Consider the following 21,471-nt stretch of genomic DNA (forward strand, 5'->3'; position numbering starts at 1 on the left):
ACATGTCCTCATCCCGACCGTCATGAACAATGCTGGTCTTGGTGAATTGGGGCCTAAGTATTACCCTCCCAAGGTCCTGCACTTTTTATCTGCTGCTGCGCTGGTCTCTGCTGTTTGTCTGCAATCTGATGTCACATTGGCGGGAGATCATGATGTCACTCTCATGCGCCCCCAGTCACCTGCTCAATTACATCAGCTGCCAGCGTCAAATAGGCTGGCAGCGTGTATTGCTGCACACTGACCAGACGGGTCTCTGGGCCGCAATACACTTCAGCTGAATGTGCGTTCAAGGACACACAACCTGTTGAGGTTTGTGCTGGTGTCGGTGACCCCTCACCCTCACAGGACTGGTCGCGACCTCTGCAACTGCGGTCATTACGCACCTGTCTGTATCTATTTGTGGTCTTTTTTTAATTTGCATTTGGACTGTTTCTTTCCTACACATTTTCATAAAAAAAAAAAAAAGAAGAACAGATGGATGTCAGATATAATCTTTGGTCCCATTACATCAAAGTATCTATGCCAGAAATCTAAAGGGAATTTGTCGGCAGGATTGTGCACAGTAACTTACAGACAGTGTCAGGTCGGCGCCGTTATACTGATTAAAATGATACCTGAGTTGATGAAATCCGTCTTGTGGTTGTTTCTTAATCTTTATTTTCAGTTTGCAGTTAATGAGACTTCTCCTGCCCTAAGGCGGGGCTGGTGTATATGGTGCTCTGATTAAATATTCATAATGCAGACTGCTGACAGGTCACTGATCCCTCAATGACCTGCACAGGCTTCCAGTATCCGTTGTTTCAGATGCTGCACATCTCGTATCTTCACAGCATAGACAATTGCCTTCAGATGACCCCAAAGATAAAAGTCTAAGGGGGTCAGATCGGGAGACCTTGGTGGCCATTCAACTGGCCCACGATGACCAATTCACTATCCAGGAAACTGTTCATGTAGGAATGCTTGGACCTCACACCCATAATTGATGGTATGGTGTGGTATATGGGGTACAAAGATAGTGGCGCCATTCTTCATCAATGGGAACCTCAATGCCACTGGATATCTGAAATTGCTACATGATGATGTGTTGCCCTCTTTATGCACTGAAGATGGCACGTTTCCTGAGCTTTTCCAGCAAGATGATGCACCACCACATTATGAATGTCAGGTCCGAGCATTCCTTCAAGGAATCTGACCCCCTTAGACAAGCATTTCTTTTGCGATGTTGCTATCAGTGTGTCAAGAGTGGGAGAAGAGGGTTGCATTGACAATCCAACCAAGCACATCATTGTTTTTCTTGTGAAATTTTCAATAAGTTTGATGTGTCACATGACCATCTTCCCATTGGAAAAAATAAGGTTGGATCCAAAATGGCTGACTTCAAAATGGCCACCATGGTCACTACCCATCTTGAAAAGTTTCCCCCTACCATATACTAATGTGCCACAAACAGGAAGTTGTATCACCAACCATTCCCATTTTATTTAAGTGTATCCATATAAATGGCCCACCCTGTAGTATGATATCTGTCATAGAAGCATTAAAATCCATAAACCATCTCCATGGAAGGGGCATTCACCTCCCTCCTCTCTAATAGAGAAAAGAACTGACTATCTAAACCTCTTTTGGTAGTAGAATCACATGTTTAACATATGGGAAGGGAGGAAATTACGTATAGCTAAGAAGTAGCAAAATTAATTAAAATTCCATTTAAACCAGAGGACCCCTGCAGTGCAAAGCAGGAAATCTAACACTGTTAGCGGTAACTTTTGTTCCCTTCAGAGCAAATGGGACATCTGCAACTAGACACTGGGGCACCAGTGGAAAGTTATAAATATTGGGGTTTGTATAGATTAGATATTAATGGGACAAACATTTTCAGCTTCAGGACTTATAGAGGAATAATGTGCATATTTTTTTATAACTGTGACACATGCCTATAATCACCAAATCAATAGTGGCCAGATCGCTGATAACAGCCATGCTATTTGTCTGATCTATTAAAAGGTAAAATCCCGATAAAAAAAATATCACAACAATATCGAACTCCTGGGATCGTCAGGCGTGAAGATATTGTGAATGTTGGGAATATCAAAATCTTCAGAAACTGAAGCCAAATCCCATGACTAGCCCTGTTATGTGTCATCAAGGGGAGGTATGTGGGTGTAACTTAGGTGCTGATAAAAGAAAAAGGCGAATTATGATCAGTGTTCATAGCTAATTAATATATTTATCAGTGTAGGCTTGATCCACGTTAACCAGACGTTTTTCAATCAGATTTCTTCCATCCACTAAACTGAGCCATCTGTGTGACCAGATTTAGTAAGTTTCTTTGTTAATACTTTTTATTTTATGTAATTGTATATGTTGTATTGTTATGTCCCCTTTGTAAAATCTTTTGTACATGTTTTATAAACACTGCCTATCGTTCTGGATTAAATATAAAATTTAATAGTTCTGTTCCTTTTGTTCTGTAAGCCACACTCCTGAAAGTCATAAGCTACCTGTTAGTTGTCCAATTGGCCTATAAATATAAAGAACTGGTGGTGGCAGCTAATAATCTTTCTTTGGTCATTGTAAAATTAGCAGTGACCGTACCGGGGTGTATGTGTATTCCATGAGTGGAATAGGAGATGTATCTACCATACGCTCACTGTTAGTTCTCCAATAACCGGCCTATTAGTGGTAACAGCTACAGTCTCATCTGTTAATCATCGGTCAATGTTTTAATTGTCCTGACGTTAGGGGGCAGCCGAGGGCTGTTCTAGACAAAAAGATAACAGCATGACGAGTTTAGTGCAACAGCCTTGGCTGCAACCTTTAATAATATCCATGTAAAAATTAGAAAATATGTTCAGTGCATCTGGATTTGTAGGAGCTTTATGCAAATTATAGCATATTTCAGTAATTAGTCTTATTTATGAAGACCTAATGTGGCTTAAAAAGTGATTATGCAATTATCATTATACAGTATTTGTACTTTATTACTCCTATTGATCCAGCAGAAACTGATTTAGTAATCTAAATTAATTATAGAGACATCTGAGAATTGGCAAGGTCAAAACCTACAACTCACGCACAAAAGAGAAAATTATACACAAGTAAATATATGTACAAACACAGTCATATGTTCCTATAGTGGAGCACCAGAAGGCTTCATCAATGTTCACAATTAAGCACAATTTTGTATCTCTTGGAAACTCTTAAGTATACATAAGCATGAGGCTCTGTGCCCACGTTGCGTTTTTTAAGCGTTTTTGATGCGTTTTTCGGGGTCAAACTGCATCAAAAATGCTTAAAAGAAGCATCCCATTCATTTTAATGCATTTTGGCCTTTTTGCGCCAATGGATGCGTTTTTTACCGCTTAGGCTGGTTTCACATTTGCGTTTTTTAGCGCTGGAAAAAAACGCATACGTGCGCATGCGATTTTTCCCCTATATTTAACATGGGTGCGCATACCTGCGCACTTGTAAGCGCATGTATGCGATTTTCATGCGCTGCGTTTTTTTGGGGTGTGCGTTGGTATTTTCCAGACGCTGCATGTTGCATTTTTTGGCCCTTGAAAAAATCGCATGCGCACGTATGCGCACGTTTTGCGCTAAAAATGGCCATTATAGCCTATGGATGCGCATACGTGCGCACTGGCATGCGCAGGTATGCGCTTTTTTAGCGCAGCGTTTTTTGGGTGGTGTCCACTTTTTATCCTAGTTAGAATCTTCTAAAGTCCAAAAAAAAAAGGCTATATAAAGGAGGTGCCTGCCAAAACTCTGCCACTACTACACTAGACAGATTGAAGAGCAGACATTCAACCAAGAACACATTATATCAGCGAAGAATGTGAGTATATTACATTATATGCCTGTCCTTTTAAATTATGTATGTACTAATGATTTTTATTATTTTTACATGCAGTATGTCTTCAGAATCGGAGTATTCCCCATCGCGGCAGGAATTGGCGCAAGCAGACCGTGAGGTGATTATTTTCGTGCATCTGGTAAGTATATCTGCTGCTTCTCCAAATCTCTTACGTTTTTTTCAACTTTCAGACATCGTCATCATCATCTGCGGACGGGAATAGTGAGGGCGAACAGCAGGAGCAGCGAAGCCAAGTCCCGGTGGTGATACATAATGTAAGTATCAAATGATTTGTAATGTTTTTTTTTTTTTTTTATCTTCTATTTTTACTCTTTTTTTTTTTTCTTTTTTTGTAACTTTTTAGTCAATTTAAATTTGATTATTCTAATGAATGTGTTTTGTCTAGGTTCCACAACGGGATGAAGACGTCTACCTGGATAATGAGCAGCTCATCAGCCTGGTCCAGGAGCGTTCGCCGTTGTGGGACAGCCGTGACCGGCTGTACAAGGACAATGTGGTGACACGGCGGCTATGGAATGAGGTGGCCGCAGCGTTGATGGATGGCTGGGACAGCGCCACAGCATCCGCCAAAAAGGCGTTTAGTGAGTATTTCCCTGCTCTGTATTGTGCCGCAGTGACTGTTGTCCTTGACGGCACTGTTGGGTTTCGTGCTAGGCGTATTCTAGCAGGAAACCCAACAGTGTCATCGTGGTCTACAGTGACTGCTTTGAGTATTGTATTGCTACATTGTGCCGCAGTGACTGTTGTCCTTGACGGCACTGTTGGGTTTCGTGCTAGGCGTATTCGAGCAGGAAACCCAACAGTGTCATCGGGGTCTACAGTGACTGCTTTGAGTATTGTATTGCTACATTGTGCCGCAGTGACTGTTGTCCTTGACGGCACTGTTGGGTTTCGTGCTAGGCGTATTCTAGCAGGAAACCCAACAGTGTCATCGGGGTCTACAGTGACTGCTTTGAGTATTGTATTGCTACATTGTGCCGCAGTGACTGTTGTCCTTGACGGCACTGTTGGGTTTCGTGCTAGGCGTATTCTAGCAGGAAACCCAACAGTGTCATCGTGGTCTACAGTGACTGCTTTGAGTATTGTATTGCTACATTGTGCCGCAGTGACTGTTGTCCTTGACGGCACTGTTGGGTTTCGTGCTAGGCGTATTCTAGCAGGAAACCCAACAGTGTCATCGTGGTCTACAGTGACTGCTTTGAGTATTGTATTGCTACATTGTGCCGCAGTGACTGTTGTCCTTGACGGCACTGTTGGGTTTCGTGCTAGGCGTATTCTAGCAGGAAACCCAACAGTGTCATCGTGGTCTACAGTGACTGCTTTGAGTATTGTATTGCTACATTGTGCCGCAGTGACTGTTGTCCTTGACGGCACTGTTGGGTTTCGTGCTAGGCGTATTCTAGCAGGAAACCCAACAGTGTCATCGTGGTCTACAGTGACTGCTTTGAGTATTGTATTGCTACATTGTGCCGCAGTGACTGTTGTCCTTGACGGCACTGTTGGGTTTCGTGCTAGGTGTATTCTAGCAGGAAACCCAACAGTGTCATCGGGGTGTACAGTGACTGCTTTGAGTATTGTATTGCTAAATTGTGAAGCAGTGACTGTTGTACTTGACGGCACTGTTTTTTTTTATCAACAGTGGACAAAGTCCGAACACGTTGGCGTTCGATCAAGGACCGCTTCAACAGTGATGTTCGTGCTGAGGGCCAGGTTCGCAGTGGATCTGCGTCAAGGACCAGAACTAGATACCGTCACTATCACGCATTGCAGTTCCTAAGACCGGTCCTTGCCACAAGATCGTAAGTATTATACATTTTGGGTTTTTATTTTTATTAATCTGTGTTTTTCTAATCCACAGCTGATGCTTCTTGTAAAGGCATGGTAGTAATGATTTTCCTTTCTTCCACAGCACCTGGAGCAGCACCCTGCAACCTGGCCCTGGAGCGGTCCTTCGTCGGACGTCCTCTGACCCGTCCCAGCCATCCGACAGCCAGGAAGCACCTTGCAGGTCCCACACACACACAGCTGGTGACCAGGAAGCTGGGCCATCAGGTGTTCCCCTGTCCCAGGTCTCTGCCACTGGTTATGCGGGCACTACCCGCCAGCGGCAGAGGGCCTTGGACAGGAATGTCTTGCCCGAGTTTATGCATTTGAGCGAGACATTTAATTCCAGCCTCAAGTCACTGTCCGACAGAGTTGAAAGCGGTTTTGCACTGATGGAACGTGGTTTTAACCACTTTGAACACCGCTTCAATTCTGTAGAACAGCGCCTTGACCGTCTGGAGGCCGACCTCAACAGACCAGCACACCATTTTTTTAGTAAGATTGAAAAGGTCATGGCGGAACACCTTAGTCCTGATCAACAGCTGAATGTGCTGCAGGCCTGCAACAATGCTTTCTTGCAGGCTATGCAGCATAATCGGTACGGTCAGCAGTCAGTGGTGTCCTTTCCACCTGTGCCACCATTGACTCGCTTCACCTCACTACCGACTTGTGCTGCATACCACTGCACGGACACCTCTCTTCAAAGGCTGGACACCCACCGTTACACCACCACAAGTCTGAGTGCAGCTGGTCACTTCACCGACACCACCATGGCAAGCGCTGCTCCTGTCTGGAGCACCACCGCCAATCCCATGCATGCGTGGAGCTCAGCCACCACTAGGCAAACATGGAACAGCCCTGCCGCTACAACAACATGTAGTAGCCCTGCCACCACCACTCTGCAAACCTGGGCCATCACTGCCGCCACCAGTCCTCCTGCAAGGACGAGCACTGACCAAGAAGAGCAGCATCAGCCACCTCAGCAGCAGCAGCCAACTCAGCAGACGCCACCTCAGCAGCAGCAGCCACCTCAGCAGCAGCCGCCACCTCAGCAGCAGCAGCAACCACCTCAGCAGCAGCCGCCACCTCAGCAGCAGCAGCAACCACCTCAGCAGCAGCAACCACCTCAGCAGCAGCTGCCACCTCAGCAGCAGCCGCCACCTCAGCAGCAGCCGCCACCTCAGCAGCAGCCGCAACCTCTGCAGCAGCAGCCGCCACCTCAGCAGCAGCAGCCATACCAGCAGACGGGGGACCTACATTCCATATTTGCCCCTACTTCAAGGCGAAATCAATCAAGGCGGGCATTGGGCCAAAGTCGGTCCAGGCACACAAGCCTACGGCGACATGCCATTACAACTAATGTAACTGAACAGATTTCCTCTCCTACAAGTGTTCCAAGTTTAATTCCCTTAACTGGACTACCTTCCCCCACAAGTTTTGTTGCCCCTTCCCCTCAAACACCGTCTTCAACTGCAAGTGTTGCATATTCCCTGCACACCCCCAAATTGAAACCATCTGCCCCCAAACGCCGTAAAAAATAATTTTTAAATTTTTTTTTTGTGATAAAAAATAAATTTACATTTGTGGTTCACCATTAATAAGTTTCATTAATGTTGTTTGCGCCGCTCACACACACTGATGGGTAAATACATGTTAAAAACCAACCCAAGGGCTAGTATAGTCATATGTGAAATAACATGGACTAGTATAGTCATTCAAAGGCCTAGTGTAATAACTCTAGTTTTACCAAATAGAATCTGGTTTCATGAAAAACAAATTGTTGAAACTTGTCTAAAAAATAAAGTTTCTTTCTAGTTTCACCACTTTGTTTTTGGTGAAACAAGATGCTAGTTGTTTAAAATGCTAGTTGTTAAAAATCGAGTTATTACAGTAGGCCTTGGTATGACTATACTAGGCCGTGGTATTTCACATATACTACTAGCCCCAAGGCCTAGTATACTCATATTTGAAATACCACGGCCTAGTATAGTCATTCCAAGGCCTAGTGTAATAACTCTAGTTTTACAAAATAGAATCTGGTTTCATGAAAAACAAACTGTTGAAACTTGTCTAAAAAATAAGTTTCTTTCTAGTTTCACCAGTTTGTTTTTGGTGAAACAAGATGCTAGTTGTTAAAAATCGAGTTATTACAGTAGGCCTTGGTATGACTATACTAGGCCGTGGTATTTCACATATACTACTAGCCCCAAGGCCTAGTATACTCATATTTGAAATACCACGGCCTAGTATAGTCATTCCAAGGCCTAGTGTAATAACTCTAGTTTTACAAAATAGAATCTGGTTTCATGAAAAACAAACTGTTGAAACTTGTCTAAAAAATAAGTTTCTTTCTAGTTTCACCAGTTTGTTTTTGGTGAAACAAGATGCTAGTTGTTAAAAATCGAGTTATTACAGTAGGCCTTGGTATGACTATACTAGGCCGTGGTATTTCACATATACTACTAGCCCCAAGGCCTAGTATACTCATATTTGAAATACCACGGCCTAGTATAGTCATTCCAAGGCCTAGTGTAATAACTCTAGTTTTACAAAATAGAATCTGGTTTCATGAAAAACAAACTGTTGAAACTTGTCTAAAAAATAAGTTTCTTTCTAGTTTCACCAGTTTGTTTTTGGTGAAACAAGATGCTAGTTGTTAAAAATCGAGTTATTACAGTAGGCCTTGGTATGACTATACTAGGCCGTGGTATTTCACATATTACTATACTACTAGCCCCAAGGCCTAGTATACTCATATTTGAAATACCACGGCCTAGTATAGTCATTCAAAGGCCTAGTGTAATAACTTTTAATGGAGCAGATTACATTCATCCACTCAATGCTGACTTGTATTCCCCATGGACTTTCATTGGGGTTGGGTTTTGAGTGTTGTGTTTTGAGAAAATCACATACTTTGTTTTAAACTATTTGCACAATTTTATCTTGAAAAAAAATGGTTTCCTGATTCATGGCCTGCAGCTTTGCTCATTCCAATATATTTAACGCAGACTAGCAATGCTGCATTTTAACTCGTATGTGTATTTACCTGCCCAGGTGTGTGAACATAATAAAATTCAGTTATACATGGGAAGTTTTTTAATTAATCGGAGTTTAAAAAATATAGTGCACTCAGTAATGGTATCAAATAAGGATTTTTATTACCATAAACAACAACATTACACCATTTCATCTTGCCAGTGCACCCGTCCTACATCAGAAATAAAGTAGGCCGCAAATTTGTCCCTCATTTGGCCAACTTCAACGGATGACCTGAGAGTGTGCTGAGTGAATTCAGGCAATGGGTTAGGAGCATCATCGTCCAGTTCAAAGGTCGGGTGCTCTTTAGCCATCACAAAGTTATGTAGAACCACACAGGCCTTCACCACCTCATCGACTGTTTCAAGTTTAAGATTAATGGCCGTGCCCAGAATTCGCCATCTGGAAACAAGAATCCCAAAAGCACACTCGACAGTTCTTCTGGCCCTGGTCAGCCTGTAATTAAAAATTTTTTTGGTGTGGTCCAAGTCCCGGCTGGAGTAGGGTTTCAGTAAGTTTCCGCACATTTGAAAAGCCTCATCGCCAACCATTACAAAGGGCAGTGGCGGAGCTTCGGTGTGAGGAAGAGGCCGTGGCATAGGGAAATTAAATTGGTTGCCATACAACCTCCGGCCCATGTCTGAGTTTTTAAAAGCCTGCGAGTCATTACCACGGCCAAATGCTCCAATGTCCACTGCTACAAACATACATCCGGCATCCGCAATTGCAATGAGTACTATTGAAAAGTACTTTTTGTAATTATAGTACTCAGATCCCGTTCTTTGGGGTTTGATGATCCGTATGTGTTTCCCATCAACAGCTCCCAAACAGTTGGGAAAATTGCATACTGTCCAGAATTTGTCAGCAATTTCCATCCACTTTTCAGCGGTGGGCAGGGGCATAAATTCTGGGCAAAGAACATTCCAGAGAGCCCGGCAGGTGTCAGCAACAATTCCAGACAAGGTAGAGATTCCAATACGGTACTGAAAGTGTAGTGAGGATAGGGTTTCTCCAGTCGCCAGGAATCTGTGAACAGACAAAGAAGTAAAATTAATATTTATGTATATTATTTTTAAAAACTATAAAAAAAATATTAGTACATTCACGAAAACTAATTACCCAAGGTTTTGAATACTAAATTTACAAAAAAAAACATCAGACCACACCCCTTTGTTTTTAAAACATACCGTAATGTCACCAGTAGCCGTTCCTCAGGAGGAATCGCACGACGGAGCTGTGTGTCCTGTCTCCGGATGGATTGTTGGACACGAGCAAGCAAATCCATGAAACTTTCGTGGGACATCCGGATATAATCTGTAAATTTCTCCGGGTTTGACTGGAGCTCGCTGTAGAGGGTATGGTATGCCCCACGGCTCTCCCGGAGTTCAACAATCGGATGTATCCACATACGCCGCCGTCTTCGCTGCCTCTCTCTCTTCCTTTGTTCATGGCAAGCAACTGCATACGCCTGAGCCATCGCGATGTCCAAATCCAAGTTGAAGTGAAAACTCTTCCAGCGCAGATCCATGGTCACGAGAAGAATCAAGCAAATGTGAAGAATACTGTAGACAGGGTGTATATATATTAACATACCACACCCACAATGAAGTCCCATTGGTCTTGTGTGTTGTTGAATGGTTGTTTTTTCTTTTTTGTGGGGTTTTTCCAAAATCTGTAAAAAAACGCAAACGCACAAAAAACGCATACAAACGCGCAAAAACGCTGCGTTTTTTTCCTGCATGCGCATTAAAATGCTGGAAAAAAACGCAGCGTTTGTATGCATTTGTATGCGTTTTTTTAATGCGTTTTTTTGCGGGAAAAACGCGCTGCAAAAAAAAGCAAGTGTGAAACTAGCCTTAGCGGTAAAAAACGCAGCATGTTCATTAATTTCCGCTTAGGTCCGCGTTTTTGGCTATTTCCTATAGCCCAGAAGATGCGCGGAAAAAAGCGCATAAAAAAACGCATGTTTTTCCGCAAAAATCGCGGCAAAAAACAAGCATTTTTTTCCGCGCATTTTCTGGGAAGGAGACCCGTTTCCTGAGCGTTTAAAAACGCTAACGTGGTCACATAGCCTAAGAATCGCTCATAACAGGGTTATTATAAAGAAATCGAACCCGTTATATCATCCGGTCAGATTGTAAGTTGCTCTACCAGGACAGAGACTGTACTGCCTAAATCTGCCTGGTCCTGGTAGGTTTGCTTTTAATTATCGTCAAGACAGTGCAGTGCATAACACACTTGATCAAGAGACGTAGTCAATCAACTCTTAAGACCCACAGAATTAATTGTGACATTATTTTCTTGGCCTTATTGGAAAGACACAGGGGTTTCATAAAATATAGCATATATACAGTAGTTGCAATCAAAAGTATTCGCTCCCCATTGCAATTTTACAAACAAGAATAACTGAAATAGATCAAAACGACCAATATACTTTAACTAATGATGAGCAAGTATACTCGCTGCTCGGGTGATCTCCGATTATTTTGGCGTGCTCGGAGATTTAGGCTGGGTTCACACGCGCGATTTTGCCGCGAAAACGCAAAAAAACAGTATCCTATGCAATCCTATGGGATTCCGCAATGCTGTGCTAATGCTGCGGATTTTCCTGCAGCGGAATCGCATTGCAGAAAAACACGCAACATGCTCATTAATTTGGCGGAGTCGCGGCAATTCTGCCCACATAGGAATGCATTTTTCCACTTACTTCCCACATGTGGCTGTGCCCACCATGCGAAAAGTAAGCAGAACATTTGCGGATGGTACCCACGGTCTGGAGGAGAGGAGACTCTCCTCCAGGCTCTGGGTACCATATCCCTGCAAAAAATAGAATTAAAATAAAAATATTGTTATTCTCGCCTTCCGGCATCCCGCGCAGCCTTCCCGCCTCTCTCCACGCTCCCGGCATCTTCCGGTCAGAGTAATCCTTTGCGAGAATGACCGCAATGATGCAACGGTTTTGCGGGAGCGCGACGTCATTCGCGCAAAGGATTACTGGGACCGGAAGATGCAGGGAGTGTGGAGAGAGGCGGGAAGGCTGCGCGGGACGCCGGAAGGTGAGAAAAACAATATTTTTTATTTTTTTTATTATTTTTTACATCCTATCTTTTACTACTGATGCTGCATAGGCAGCATCAGTAGTAAAAAGTTGGTCACACTAGTCAAACACTATGTTTGACTAGTGTGACCAACCTGTCAATCAGTTCTCCAAGCGATGCTACAGATCGCTTGGAAAATGCTAGCATTCTGCAAGCTAATTACGCTTGCAAATCGCTAGTTTTTTCGTGGGAAAATCAAGGGAATTTAAAATGCGATTTTCTCGTGGAATGGAATTCCGGAATTCTTGCGGTAATTTCCGCAGGAATTCCGCTACGTGTGAACTTAGCCTTAGTGTTTGTCGACACAGCTGCATGAATTGCAGCTGTAAACAGGCTGAATACATGTGGTGATTGGCTGTTTGTTAAGAATTCCCACATGTCCAGCAGCCGCAAATCATGCAGCTGTGTCGCAAACACTAAATCTCCGAGCACGCCAAAATACTCGGAGGTCACCCGAGCATGCTCGGGAAAACCCAAGCACCGAGTATACTCGCTCATCACTAACTGTAACATGTTAAAGTCAACATTTCTTGTGCCATTGGGGTAATGGAGTTGTATGGGACATGGGGGGATTGCTTTTCTCATGAATACACTGGACTTTTGAATTCTATGCCTGATATATTCTCTGATCACTCCTATTAACCTAAATGCATAATGGCCCCGATTCATCAAAGCAATTTCACCAGAATACTGTAGTAAATTTATTTGAAAAGTTGCAATTTTTGGGGGGCAACTCTGAGCTGTGCAATAATTTCGCAATTTTTGTCATAAAAATTCCTTCCATCTCCGCCAAAAGTTTCCTCCGTCTCAGCCAAATTGTGCAGAGCTGGGGCGGGATGGAGACATGATGCCACAGTTTGTCTAATTCATGATGAGCTGCGGCAGTTCTTACGCCAGAAATCTCACCAGTCAGGGACTGTATTAAGATTTCTGGCATAGCGTACAAAAAGCGCATGCCACTGTTTAGGGGATCCTGATTCATTAAGAAGCGTGCACCTCCTAATGAATCAGGAGCGTCTGACTCTAACATGCCAACTCATCAAGACTCACGAGAAAATTGCCAATCTTGATTAATCGTAATATTGGCTAACTGATATATGGAGCATTGTGACATAATGATAGATTTCAATGGTAATTTACACAATTGTATATTCAAATGTATGCCAAATGAACATAATTTTGTTTGTATACATTCATGGTATATAATGGATATATAGTATATGCCTGAAAGTTTTTCTTTTTAAATGTATGCTGTTCACACGATGTGGTGTGAGTAATGCCCCAAAAATGCTGACATTATCTGTGCCACCAATATTCCTAATCAAAGTATTCTGACTCATTCTTGCAAAGTCGTAGGAAATGGGTATTGTCAGACCAATCTATAATAATCAACCTCTTTAGAAGAGGTTCATAAATTAGAAACACTTCTACACTGTCTTGCTCTTTTAATGGCAACCAGCAGTGGTTAAGATAAACGACTCTGTTATTTCTCTATCAAGAGTGTTCATATAAAGGGAAAAGTAATCCCTAAAGGTGGCTGGAAATTGACAGGCATACAACACTAAGGTTTTGTGTTGTTACTTATGAAGAATCTCAAGGCTACAGGAAAAGCAACTGGCTGCAATATAAGCTGTTTGTTGGTAGAGGAGCTTCTAACACACTGCAGTGATATATATTGCCCAAGGGATGATGACAGTCCCAGAAACCTTTTAAATGCAGTTCTGTTTCAAGGAATCATAGTGTAAATCAAATGAAAAAGTAATAAGTAATCCCTCTACTTGCCTTCTTGAAAAAAAGAGGTTTTATGATAACAGGCAATTTTTTCGCAGTATAAGATTAAAAAAATTAAATAAAAATCTCACCTTTAAGGGTAGTTCAAGGCCCAGTGGGCTAAGCACCTTCTGTGCCCAGGGCCCGGCAGTGATCACTAATTTTTTAGCTTCAAAGATACTGGAAGCAGTTGTTACAGTGACCACCGGTCCTGGCTGTACGTGCTTTACCTTTTCCCCATCACGGATCACTCCACCCATTTTTTTAAACTGCTCCTTTAATATAATCACAAAGAAGTTTATGGTAAAGTTTTTTCAACAGTTTTTAAAATGGGCTTGTGACTGCAAACATTAAGGTAAACTATTAATATGTTCATCCCTTCCCTCTAAATTTGCATGGTTCGGTGTTCATTTTTTAAGAACAAAAGAAATTATTGTAAAAATTTGGCAAGAGTGAGGTTGACTATTGGTAAAGTTTTTAATTTTCGTTAATTTTTAGATGTAGTTTTTTTTTTTTTTTTTTTTAGCTTTTCGTAAACCTCTTATTCGTAAAGGAGCTGGCAATGGCCTTGTGTTGTGATGGCAGACGCAACTTGTAGTGAAGTATCGTGCTGATTCTGGAAAAAAATGTACCGTATATCCTGATATTCAGTCAGATTATCCCTTTAACCAGTTCATGACCAGGAATATATTCAGGTATTATCGTACATGCACTTTTAATGGCTCAAAAAAATGTTCTCTTTCGGATATCAAAATAATTGTTTCTCATTTTTTTCACGCCACATGAGGCTTAATTTTATGTCATTTTTATATCCTATCTTCATAAATTTAGGAAATACAGTACATGCCTATCTTTCACCTTTTTTTATATTTTATTTTTTATATTTTTATTTATTTTTTTAATTTTGCTTACACAGTGTGACTTCCACCTTAAGGTCTTACAAGACTTTGGTGAAAGGTGGGTAGGGGAGCATTTTAGCCTATCAATATATAGTTTAATTTTATGATTTCCCCCTATAGCTGGTGCTGGTACAGTTGTGCTCAAAAGTTTACATACACCAGCAGAATTTTTGCTTTCTTGGCCTTTTTTCAGAGAATATTAATGATAACACCAAAACTTTTTCTCCACTCATGGTTAGAGGTTGGGTGAAGCCATTTATTGTCAACCCAAAACATCATTTGGATGTTTTGGGCTGTCATTATGATTTAAAAAGAGAAAACACAGTAGTTTGACAATAAATGGCTTCACCCAACCTATAACCATGAGTGGAGAAAAAGTTTTGGGGTTATCATTCATTTTCTCTGAAAAAAGGCCAAGAAAACAAAAATTCTGTAAACTTTTGAGCACAACTGTATATTAGCCTCAACTACAGGGAAATTTCAGCCTCCTTGCTGCATAGCAGAACTGTCTGGGTTTCCTAGGACCAAGCTGGTTGTTCCCTCTCTACACCCAGGGTTCGCAGGATCATGTGGTCTGGAGGAGAAATCATGCGCTAATTCAGTACTGTGTATACGGAGATCGAGAACGCAAACATGGTAACAAAAACATGTTTATATTCTCTCTGGGTAGTCTGGCTGTGCCTGACAGCCAGCTTCTCTTCTCCACAGCAGTACGATCTACTGCTAGATGCTTACTTTGCCTTGATGTTTCAGAACATCAGTGCAGGGAAAACTGTGGACTGCCCTGATGTTTTTTGGAATCTGAAGCAAATGAATTATTTTTGCTCTAGAATGGTGGTCTCTTTAAAGAGGACCTGTGATCAATTTTTCTTACTTTATTACAGGACTTAGTGACCAATTTTTCTTACTTTATTCACACTTCCCAATAGTTTTTATTTGATTTCCGCTGCTCACCTGAGTACTGTGCTTTCTTTTTTCTTAATCTGCCAGACAGCTCCATAGATAATGACCTTTTTAGTTAGGGCAAAATTTTATGACCTTTTCCAAGGGGTTTTTTCTCACAAAATACTCTGTGTCTGTGTCTATGGACTGCTCTCCATTATTGCACTGTGAGCAACGCCCCCTTGTAAAAACCATAAAAATTAACACTAAATAAAAAGACCCATATCTTTGGGAATATATGCATGTAATATCCTGAAGGAACGCGGGATGCAGTCACGCACTTGGAGGCAGACCAAGGGTAAAACAGGTTTATTTACAGGGGGATGTGCTCCATGCAGGGAGTGAGGGATTGTAGGGTGACGGCGAGGAACGGGGCAGAACTGGAAAGTTAGCAGGGTTTGTGAGGGACGAACAAGAGTTCAGTAATAAAGAGGGTAAACTTATCGGACTGTAATCTTCTGTTGTGAGGGAGTACAGGGTTCCAACGGTGGCGCGGGTCGTCTTGTCGCAGTCTCTGACAGGCGGAAATCCAACGGTGGCACCGACAACAGCGTCACATGCAGTCTCTCAAGTCTCTGTCCATGATAAAGAAGCAGCCTCCGGGGAAACCAACAGGATGCTGGGCGGTGAGAGGGGGTCCTGCTCTCACCACTCTTAGTCACAAGTCCACACTCAGAACGTGTCACCGCAGGGACAGTGGCACGCTCCTTGGTCAGTCCAGCTACTACTCTCAGGGGCTCAGATCTGTCACTGCACATGCCAGGCCTGCACACACTAGCGACTGTCTCAGGCTTGTCAAGGGAGTATCCTCCAGTCACGGAGGCTGGCAAGTCAAGAATTACACAGAAGACGCTCACTGCGTACTGTTGGTCTGTCTAAGTCTTCAGCAGGAGGTCTCTTTGAGTATACGATCACTCTTGGGCAGAGCGGGTGCGGTACTCATTGTCTCCTAGTGTATGGCACCTGGCTTAGCTCCGCATGCTCTGCTCATGCTCTGCTGGCACAGCTCCGCATACTCCACTCTGCTGACACGGCTAATTCCCACAGAACCACAGCTCCTATTCTGGGCAACAGCAGCACGGCCTGTTCCAGGGCCAGCACTCTCTGGAGGGGGAAGCAGAGTGCGCTCTCCTCTGCTCTGCGCGCTGCACTTACTTGGTGCCAAACTCTCCTGCAGCGTGCGCTTTTTCTTCCTCTCCCCCAGTGTCAGCGTGCGCTCTCTGGGCTCTCCCTGCCCCATTCTGTCAGCAGGAAACTCCATCATACCTCTCGTTCACCCTCTAGCAGGGGAAAGTCTGCCTCCCTCAGACTTCCCCCAGAAACAGAGGATGCAGCCCCCTCAGATACGGACCAGGCATGCAGGTACCCTTGGTCCGGTCAACCTCCTTACATTCCTCCTCTCTTTGAACTCGCCATTCCACGGGCGAGGTTTCTTCGTACTCCAGGATGCTCACTTGAGGGGCTATAGCTGCCCACAATTTTTGTAATTCCTCCTGCCTCTCTGGCACCAGGTTCTTCCAATAAGGCTGGTTAAAAATACTCCAATCCTCATCTTCATCTTCAACAGCTGCAGAAGAAAATACTTCGGATGAACTTGGCTTTGCTTTCTTCTTCTTCTTCTTTTTAGCTTTGCCGCTAGGAGACGTTTGAGTAGACGGCTCGTCCTTTTCTTTGTAGTTATCGGAAACTTTAGGGACTCCTTGCTCGGGTTCCTCAGTCTGGAGGCTTAGTACAGTTAATTCTTCTCCATAGCTCCCCCCCTCTTTGACAGGAGCATTCTCGTCAAAACTAGAATCCGATGGATTAAGACCCTGCAGGCTGGACCCTTCATCTTCCGCGCCGGGCTCTGTGGGCGTCACTTCCCATGGCTTCTCAGCCACGCTCCCTGTCTCACACAGCTGCTTCATGTCTTCCATCCGGTCAGGGTCTTGTGAGCTGATGGCTGGCAAACTTTCTGCCTCAGGGGATGACACTAGAGGCTCTTCCTTCTCATTGATGAGAACCGTAGGAGCGTGCATCTCGGGTACTCTTGTCACCTCTTCCCCTTTGCTGGTAGCTTGTGGTGAGTGTGATGAGTGTCAGCTTACGCTGAGTCATTCTTCTTAGAAAGAGTGGACCCTCTGGGCCATGGCACCCACCCACCTAGGGTGAGCTGACCTAGTGAGAACAACCCCCTATACAGGGAGTGTCAGGGGCAAGACCAAGGGGGTGAGCCACCACGGCTGCTGGACCAGACGGCCGGCTCAGGGAAACAAGACAAGGCAAGACAAGTCGTTAATTCAAAGGGACTTCAGGTACAACAGGTGCAACACGTGAACACACAGAACATAAGACAAGGTGCGTGCAAGAGCACGCCGAGGTCCAAGACTTGTGGAACTCTTCAGGGTGCAACAGGAGCAAATGTGAACAAACAGAGTTCATGAAACAGGGTGCGTGCAATGGCACGCCGAGGTCCAGGCATGGAACGTGCAGATGGTACGCGGACATCGGACTCCGGACAACAGTCCACGATCAACCAGGGCATCAGGGTCTGTAGCTCAGAGGGTGATCGGCAGGATCCGGACATCCAGAAGTTAGCTAGGTTCCATGCAAGGAAACAAGAGAGTTAGAGACATGGTGCGAGTCAGTGGACACGCCAGGATCAAGTTCACAGGACAGATACCTGCGCATGCCAAGGGGCATGCCAGGGACAGGTCAGGTTCACAGGGCGGTGGCCTGCGCACGCCAAGGGGCATGCCAGGGACAGGCACAAGGTACGGTGGCATCGGAATCCAAATGCTGGCATCGACCGACAGGGTCCAGGTATCTGGCTACGGACATCAGCTCCGGACATTAGGCCGCAGTCATCTAGGTCCGGACCTCTGGCAGCGGTCGGCAGGTTATGGAATCCGGCAGGCAAACTAGGGAACAGAGAAGAGCAAAAGAGACAAAGGCTTTGTGCAAGAGTAGCACGAAAAGGCACAGTGCGAGAACCAGCGTGAGTGCAAGTGAGCACAGAGACCATGGCTGGGAGCACCGGCAGGTGGTACTGACGATGGAAGTTGCAAGCGGGCATGACTAGAGGCGGCGCCACTGCGGGGCCACGCAGCCAGACCACTATAGCACTGGATGGGGCATGGCTGGGGCACACAGGCGAGCACGGCTAGAGGCGGCACGGCTGAGGCACACCAGGTAGGCACAGGTGACCAGGCACGTGCACAGAGGCACGGAGCCACAAGGCAGGGCTAGGCAAAGGGTACAGGACGGAGCCACATGCGAGACAGCATGGCAAAGCCTAGTACAAAATGTGCAAGGCGCACAAAACATCAGGGACAATACAAAGAACTAGGCAGAGACCTGCGCATGTAAAGAGCATGCCAGGGACAGGGACAGTCTAGCAGCGGAGCGTAGGCCGAAGCCCAGAGCCGGGCCAAGGAAGGACCTTGGGACTAGACAGGGCACAGAGCAAGGCCTGCACGTGTAGAGACACGCCAGGGACAGTCTAGCAGCGGAGCGTAGGCCGAAGCCCAGAGTCGGGCCAAGGAAGGACCTTTGGACTAGACAGGGTACAGAGCGAGGCCTGCACGTGTAGAGACACGCCAGGGAGAGGTTCAGAGCGGAGGCCTGCACATGTAGAGACACGCCAGGGACAGGTTCAGAGCGGAGGCCTGCACGTGTAGAGACACGCCAGGGAGAGGTTCAGAGCGGAGGCCTGCACGTGTGAGGAGACACGTCAGGGACAGAGACAGAGGCAGGGCACCTGAAGCCACAAAGCAGAGCGAGACATGACATGAGGACAGAAACACGGAGCAGAATCAGAGCAAACAAGGACTACAAGGCAAAGCAGAGCAGGGACAGAACATGGCACGAAGGACAACCACTAGACAAGACAAGAGACGGAATACGAGCACGGAGCATGTGCAGAGATGCACGACAGAGCAGAGTGCAAGGGCACAGAATAGAGGGAGCGCCCCACAGACCAAGCAGCCATGCAGGGACACCACACAATACTCAGGCCCTGAGCATAGGAAGGGGCGGCCTGATATAGGGCATAGCACCTCCTCTTCCAGGTCAGGACCAGGGGAGCACTTCCGGGTTCAGATCCACAGGATAACAGAGCATAGTCACATGATAGGAGTTCCAGACATGACGAGACGACTGCAGAATCAGTGCTGAAACCTAGACAGGTCACATGATCAGAGTTCTAGACATGACGAGATGATTGCAGAACCAGACAGTGCAGGATCCAGGCAGGGACACATGACCAGGGATTCTAGACATGACGAGAAGATCACAGAAAGCAGAGCAGAAACGCAGGCATCCTGCAGCTCAGACATGAGGTGAGTGTGCACACTGCTCTAGGGAACGAGCAGGATAGCAAACAAGATATGCGCATGCACATCGCTCCAGGAGTTCTTGAGGGAAAACAGACATGACAGACATGGCGGACATGACAGCGAGCCTGGTGGTGGTTTACTCCGATGGACCACTTGGGCAGTTGTCCCTTCCTCCTCTTCAGGTCAAATCTCACCGTCGGGACCTCTAAACCCAGGTTGGAGTTCTGCTAGACTCCCCATCACGCGTCGGGACAGAGCAGACATTTGACCGTGGACAGTCGACACCTTCTCTATCTCTTCTTGGTGTCCGACGTCGCAACACTGTCTTGCTCTGAGTGAGGCTCTTCTTTTCCCACCATACCATTCCCTCTAGGGGCGATGTTCCCTCTAATTAAGAGGGCCTTCGGTGGAGTGAGCGGATCTTTGCCATCGCTTTTCTCAGGTAGGTCAATTTCTGGACAAGTGTCTGACACTTCCACCCGCCCAGCACCCACGTCTGCATCTGTCTGGTGGGCGCTTTGGTTTGGATCGTTGACCTAGGCAGAAATCATCTCTCACCTGTGGTTGCTCTTCACTCCAGGATACGGGGTTCGACTCTGGAACCGCCACTGAAGCCTTCTTCATGCTCCGCACCTCTCCTCTAATTTCCTTCACCTGCTACCATGCGTTACCTTGTGATATGACGCTGGACCCCAAGACAGCAGTAAGGGCTTCCCCAGACTCTCGACTTTTTCCCAAATTCTTCTCACTTCCAGCCATAAATCACGGGTCCATGTCGGCTCTTTTTCATTCGGGCTGGGCACTCCGCAATGCCAAACCATCCCTGTCAAGGCTGCAATCCCCTGCCTCTGCTCACCTATGTGTGCTTCTGCCCCTATCTCAGAGAAAGACATGATGGGTTTTACTCACAAGCGCTCCCTCAGAGCCTGCTTCAGCCACACATCACGTAAGCCTGTCACTAGTTGGTCTCACAGCACTACGTCAATGGACCCTACGCCTACGCCATCTTTGCGAGCAATGGCAGTATGAAGCTCCTGCAGCACATTCCTAAACTGGGTCAGTCTCCCCCTCTCTTTGAATATGCCTGAACAAACGCATACATAATTCTCCTACGCCCGTAGGGTCCCCATACGTCTCCTCAAGTATTAGCAACACTTTTCCCAGGGTGTCTCTCGTCTGTGGGGGTCGCAACATGACAGAGTCCCTGGCCTCCCCATCTAAAGCCATCATAGCCACCTCTGATTCCAGGGCCGGCGTCATGGGATACATCTTCATCACCCCCCTTACACATTTAATCCAACACCACAGCATAGAATCATTCCCCGCCTCTCCTCTCCTTCCCCCCTGCAGAAGGGGAAGGTCCGCCTCCCTCAGGCTTCCCTCCAGAAACAGAGGATGCATCCCCCTCAGTTCCAGACCAGGCATGCAGGTACCCACGGTCCGGTCCACCTCCTTACATGCATGTGGAGGTGGAAGGAATAGTCAATAGATGAGACAACCTCTATCAGAAAAGTATGGCCAACTTTAGTGTAGATTTAGGAGTTGTATTATCCTATTAGTTCTACAGTGAACTAGAGACTGATAAAGAAAGTATAACATAAAAATTTCAAGAAAAAGGTTGAACTTTTTTTCTAATATTTTTCAAAAGTAGAGAAAGAGTACATAATGGTATATAAAAAAAATAGTACTATATGACCCTTGAATCTCCTCCA

The 21,471-nt window shown here is 45.2% G+C and overlaps 1 protein-coding gene across 2 annotated transcripts in view; it reads right to left on the bottom strand.

Annotated features, from left to right (window-relative positions):
- Positions 1 to 21,471, bottom strand: part of PIPOX (pipecolic acid and sarcosine oxidase) — a 139,545-nt gene that overhangs the window by 16,291 nt on the left and 101,783 nt on the right. For both annotated transcript variants that reach the window (XM_073565483.1, XM_073565482.1), the window contains one exon: positions 13,695 to 13,877. In XM_073565483.1, coding sequence (XP_073421584.1) covers positions 13,695 to 13,877 — 183 coding nt within the window. The remainder of the gene's footprint in view (positions 1 to 13,694; positions 13,878 to 21,471) is intronic.

This window comes from Dendrobates tinctorius, unplaced genomic scaffold (assembly GCF_039654945.1).
Source record: "Dendrobates tinctorius isolate UK_male_01 unplaced genomic scaffold, ASM3965494v1 ptg000016l, whole genome shotgun sequence".
Taxonomy (NCBI): Eukaryota; Metazoa; Chordata; class Amphibia; order Anura; family Dendrobatidae; genus Dendrobates; species Dendrobates tinctorius.